This window comes from Aplysia californica, unplaced genomic scaffold (genome assembly GCF_000002075.1).
Source record: "Aplysia californica isolate F4 #8 unplaced genomic scaffold, AplCal3.0 scaffold00311, whole genome shotgun sequence".
NCBI classification, from domain to species: domain Eukaryota; kingdom Metazoa; phylum Mollusca; class Gastropoda; order Aplysiida; family Aplysiidae; genus Aplysia; species Aplysia californica.
Genome location: NW_004797581.1, coordinates 221,482 through 227,006, shown reverse-complemented (window position 1 = coordinate 227,006; position 5,525 = coordinate 221,482). Strand labels below are relative to the sequence as shown.

Sequence of the window (5,525 nt, the reverse complement as noted above, 5' to 3'; positions counted from 1 at the left end):
CGGTTGCTTGCTGAATGATGACTCTCTCACTCTCTCTCTCCTTCTCTCTCTCTCTCTCTCTCTCTCTCTCTCTCTCTCTCTCTCTCTCTCTCTCTCTCTCTCTCTCTCTCCCACACGCACACACCCACACACCCAAAAAATCACACTCTCACACACACACACTCATACACACACATACACACACTCATAAAAAACACGCTCACATATACATTCACTCACAATCTTTCATACACGCCAACAAACACGTACATTTTAACATAATATAAAACGATGCGAACTAGGTAGAGATTAATCTTTAACACAATGACCCCACCCCCACCCCCACCCCGGCCCAATCCCTGCCCGGTCTCCAACAAATTAAAGAGTGTGACAACTTCCCAATTCCCCCCTCCCACACACACACAAGTCAACGCACATTTAACACACCCACACGCATACACACAAATCCCTATTAGTCCATTAAACCAACGTTAACAACACGACTCCATAAATCAACATAATCGTCTCCTAAGTGACAGTCTATGTTCTCAAAGAGAATCAGATGACCATGCACTCTTCCTTTGCTTTCTACAAGCGCAGTAATAATCAGTGTTCCCTTACGTTAGCCATAAGTCCTGCGAAAGACAATATCGAATGGTGCCCTTTACAGACCGTAAGCCTTTAACTACTAGACTCAGACTACGAGGGGCCCGACGAACGAACACGCTTATGCGACTGCTCGGTGTACTATTAGACTGCAGATCGATATTAGGAATTGATTACTCAGATCAGTTGATCTGATACCATAGCCGGATCAGAGGCGATTGATTTTTAGTTTGGTACCGTACGGGTTTAACGCCTCTTTTAACTGACGGGTCGCGCTAGGGTAGTCGCAGACATAATATGTTGTTGTTGCTGTTGTTGTTGTTGTCGTCGTCGTTGCTGTTGTTGTTGTTGCTGTTATTGTTGTTGTTTTTGTTGTTGTTATTGTTGTTGTTGTTGTTTTTTGTTGTTGTTATTAAAAGTTTTGATGACGAAGCTGCTGTCAACTTTGGTATTGTTGTAGTAGTTGCTGTTACTTTTGTTTTTGTTGTCGTTGTTGTTTTGCTGTTATTGTTGTTTATTTTGTTTTTGTTGTTGTTGTTGTTGTTATTGTTGTTGTTGTTGTTGTTGTTGCCGTTACTGTCGATATTAACGTTTACGTTATTGTAATGGTTGTGGGTTTTTTCCTGCTGCTATTACTGTAGACGTTTTTATTTCTTTTTTGTTTATTTTTTCTTCTTTGTAATAGTCGTTGTTTTTACTGTTTCTACTGTTGTTGTTGTTGCTGATTTTGTTATTGTTGCTGTCGTTGTTACTAACTAACTGTCAATGCTGTTGTTTTGTTTACGGCGAGTCAGCAAGGCAACTTGCAGCCTCTTTTCAGAAGGGACAGATTCGATAGCTATGAAGGAAAGATCGGAACAAAGTACAAGACACAGCCAGCCAAAAACCTGATACGTGTAGATGCACTTCTTTTGCACAGTGAGCTTAATACTCGGCTGGAATTAGTCTGTAATCAATTAAGCGTCAAACTCTGTGAGTGTAACTCTGTATTCCGTAAGTGAGTAGGTGAAGCGTATTGGCAAGCAAAAGAAGGCGACTGACAGTAAAGTTTGATTATCTTTATGAAATGAATTTATTTTGGATGCGTGTTACGCAAAGAAAAGCAGCAAATCAGCATTTGCGGACAATTATTGCAAACGAAAAACGAAAGGTGGCTGGGGTCAAAGGTTGTAAACGGGTCAAATTGCGATCTGTTGAAATGTTCTAAGCTAAAAAAAAAAAAAGGGCGAAAAGTTTACGACAGAGAAAAAAACAAAAACAAAAGAACTATTTAATTCTTTGAACAATCGTACCTACCTTTTCTTTGTTTTCTTGCTTTTTCCAAAATTTAGAATGTGAGTTTTGGGGGAAATAGCTCTTCACTATTAACTGCTGTGTGTTCAGAATAATACTTATCTTGACTTTTGTGGATGCAGAAACCTGTGTTACTTTTCAAATTAGTCATGAAAATTTTGCTTATTTGGTGTAAATAGATGCTTGATACTGCTGCTGCTGCTGATGCTCTAAATAAAAACCTGTATTACCCAGCTCTTTCTCCTTCACCTATACGACCGAACTCCCTTAGTGTGTTGTTCTTGGTTCACTCCTACTCTGTTTGCCTTCTACTTCTAGATTTCCTGTGAGAGAAAGATGTTCAAGGCCTTTATATCGATTTAATTGCCCCAGAAACTGCATTTGTGAGACATCGTAGTAAAATCAGGCGCTCGTCAAAAGAATGAAATCCAAGGAATAGGCATTTTTTACCGCCAGTTTGTCAATTTTTATATAATTATTTGGTTTTTTGACTCAACACCTTTTATGTCCATACAAAAACATATTTCCATGTAAATTTGACAGGAAAACATGGATTAAAGGCTCAAGATATGTAAATTTTCAGTTTAATAGGACTCTCAAGCTATTGAAATTACCCCAAATTGGCGGCCATTTTTTCTCTTATTTTACCTCTGAAACCAAGACACCCCACCTCCTTCAATTGCAATTATCTCAACTTCTATTCAAGATGGGTGAGTATTTTTTTTTCATCAAAAGCAAGGCAAATTAATAAGCCTTCAGATGATACTAATAAATCCACATGCTAGAAAATTGACGTGCGCCAGATTCCACCGCGTCGTGACACATTTGTCTCAAGTCAATCTTTTAAAAATACGAGTGCGTTCCTTACGCACTGTTATCAGTAATCTTACAGTTTATCCCATAAAGCGCTAAAACCGTATTAAACTTAAGGTATAATTATAATTTTTTGCATAGAGTTAAGGTATGCAGAAGGGTAAATATAATATTTGCTTGATAATTCATCATCTCCAGATTTTTGCCTTTACTCACTGACTGACCCTTCCACTATGGCCAGAAAAACTCCAAACCATTATTCAGGTGCAAGTTTTGGGCTTCTGTTATCAGAACTATTTTGTATACATCTGCAATGCTCAGCAGAATAATTCGAATTCAAAGTTCCTCGTACCCGCACATATCAATCGATGCATTTGTACTAAAACAAAATGCTTGCCAATTCTTTGAGTGAAATTTGAATCGTAGTGCGCATTGCAAATGATACGGTGTATTATCTTTGCTTTTGTCGATATCTGGGACAGCTCGGGAACCGAAACAGATAATTAGAGATCCTTTGTTGGGGTGTGGAACGATAAAGGTGGCTTGGGGCTGCAACTCAATGCCCACAACGGGGAGGTTGAATGTTCGTGGTGGACAGCGACGTACAGTTGAATTTGCTCTAACGGCAACCTGTATAAGACAATCATCTGTATAAATTAATGTCCATTTCCCATTTCCTCAGTTGTGTGTTTTTTTTATATTACAATGACACTGTGTAAGATGATCACCTGTCTAAGATGGTCACTTTTCTCATTGTATTTGGTGGTCGTCTTAGACAGTTTCACTTGAACGAACTGAACAAAATTGTAATGTTCCGAGTGCTGGGGATAGTTATAGCATAAAGAACAAGAGGTGTCAATCTCTACTTTTGATCAAAATTGACCTGTCACTACCACAAAATAGAGCTCTGTCATGTAATCTCTCCCCAAAAGCTAATCCTTATGCATTTCTGAAAACAGAAGATCATAACTTTTTTTCTAGAAAAAAACAAACAAACAAAAATTACAACTTCGGTCTTATAAGACCTCATTGTTTTGAAAGAGGACTTGACCTTGTGTCCCGTAAAAAGTAATGAATGACTGTATTTACTGAAATGATAACAAGTTCGAAACGTTAAACTACTGGCGGTTAATGGCTTTGGGTATCGGACACGATGGAAGGCGTGACAAATAGGCTAAAATCTCAAAGTCATTACTGACTCTGGACTTACGAGACGTACCAAACGCAACGACGTTTGTTCCTTCCCAGATGACGGTACAAAGTTACCAGTGGTCCCGGTACATTCCTCTGGTCGGTCCTTGTATCTCGGAAGTTTATGGCTGGCAATAGGCCTAAGGGAGCTTTATTGTCACCGTCAATCCAAGCGCAACGAACTTCGATTTTTTCCCTATATCTTCTCGATTCCTTTTGTGTTTAAATGAAGTTTTTATATTCTTGGATATGATTATGTTTTGTCTATCGAGTTCAAGAGCGATCCCCGGCAAGCGACGCCGCAGACGTAGGGGGAGATCGGATCTCAACAACGGAGAGGAGAGGCTCCAAGCAAACAGGTCCCGCTTTGTGGTGGACGATGAGGGACTGACAGTGCGCTCCACACGGTCCTGGTCGTCCTCTTCTTCTTGTGCGTCATTCCCTTACAACAACTACGGCAACAGCGCTGACCGCGATGTATTCAAACTTGTCGTAGTTCAAGGAGGAGACGGGGGATCAGGAGAAGGAGGAGAAAGAGGAGAAGGAGAAAAAAGACACAGAGGAGCAGGAGGATCGGGAGAAAGAGGAGTAAGAGGAGAAGGAGAAATAAAACAAAGAGGAGAAAGAGGAGAGGCAGAAGGGCGTAACTACTCTTCTCGCAATGAAGAGGACGAGTTTTACAACGACAAGGATTTCCTTCATCAGCACACTAACGACAGCGCCAGATCTAGTGGGAATCGGGACAGTAGTAGGAGTAGCAACCGCTGCAGTGTGAGCGACGCCGGTTTCGATCGTTGGATGACAAGACACTACACATACAGTAGCTACAACCCCAGCGTCAATGGAATGGGGGAAGACACAGCCACTGTTTCCACTTGCCACAGCTCGGACTATAATCTGACAATGCCTGCTATCACCAACTTCGTTCTCGAAGGATCTAAAGTTCAAGACCCCAAGGTAGAGGAATTGTGTAATTAAATTCAGTGTTGACCGGATGTGTTTGTGCAGGCTTTTGTTCCGTTTACACTAGGAGAGAACTCTTTTGTCATTGAAGGCAATATCTATTGTTGAGGGGATGACAAGTGACAGGCTCCAAGGGGTGAGATTACTCTCAAATAGAAGGAAATAAAGATCGCGAATGAACGGCTGTCTATTGAGAAATCTTTTATAATGAGCGACGTCTTGAAGTTAGTTTGCGATCTTCTAAGGCCCATAGACAACCAAGGGGATAAATCAGCTTCGGACAGATCAGCAGGGGGCAGGAGAGCGGGGGGAAAACCACGTTTCTCATAAAGACTGAGCTTTGGCATAAGAAAAACGAAGATTACATATTATTATGTTTCGTTGTTGTTGTTGTTGTTTTTTATGATAACATGAACTCGTGTCCTTTCTGCGGAGTGCTGTTTCAATAGCGTTGAATAACACTTGACTTGAATTACCTCACTCACACTTTACAGCGACAGCGACTACTACAACAACATCAGTTACAACATCAACATCAACAACTACAACAGCAACAACAACAACAACTGAAAATTTTTAATATGTTCCGCCCGCTCATATGACCTGATGCAGTTGCGTATTACAAAAAAAAAATCAACAAACAAACAAAAACAAATATATATATATACACACACACATAT

At 40.3% G+C, this 5,525-nt stretch overlaps 1 protein-coding gene across 1 annotated transcript in view; it reads left to right on the top strand.

Annotated features, from left to right (window-relative positions):
- Window positions 1-4,079: 4,079 nt before the first annotated feature.
- The window catches only part of LOC101854179, a gene marked incomplete in the record, with an annotated part of 56,825 nt that continues 55,379 nt past the window's right edge, over window positions 4,080-5,525 (top strand). The window contains 1 exon segment of the mRNA XM_035970708.1: window positions 4,080-4,839. Coding sequence (XP_035826601.1) covers window positions 4,132-4,839 — 708 coding nt within the window.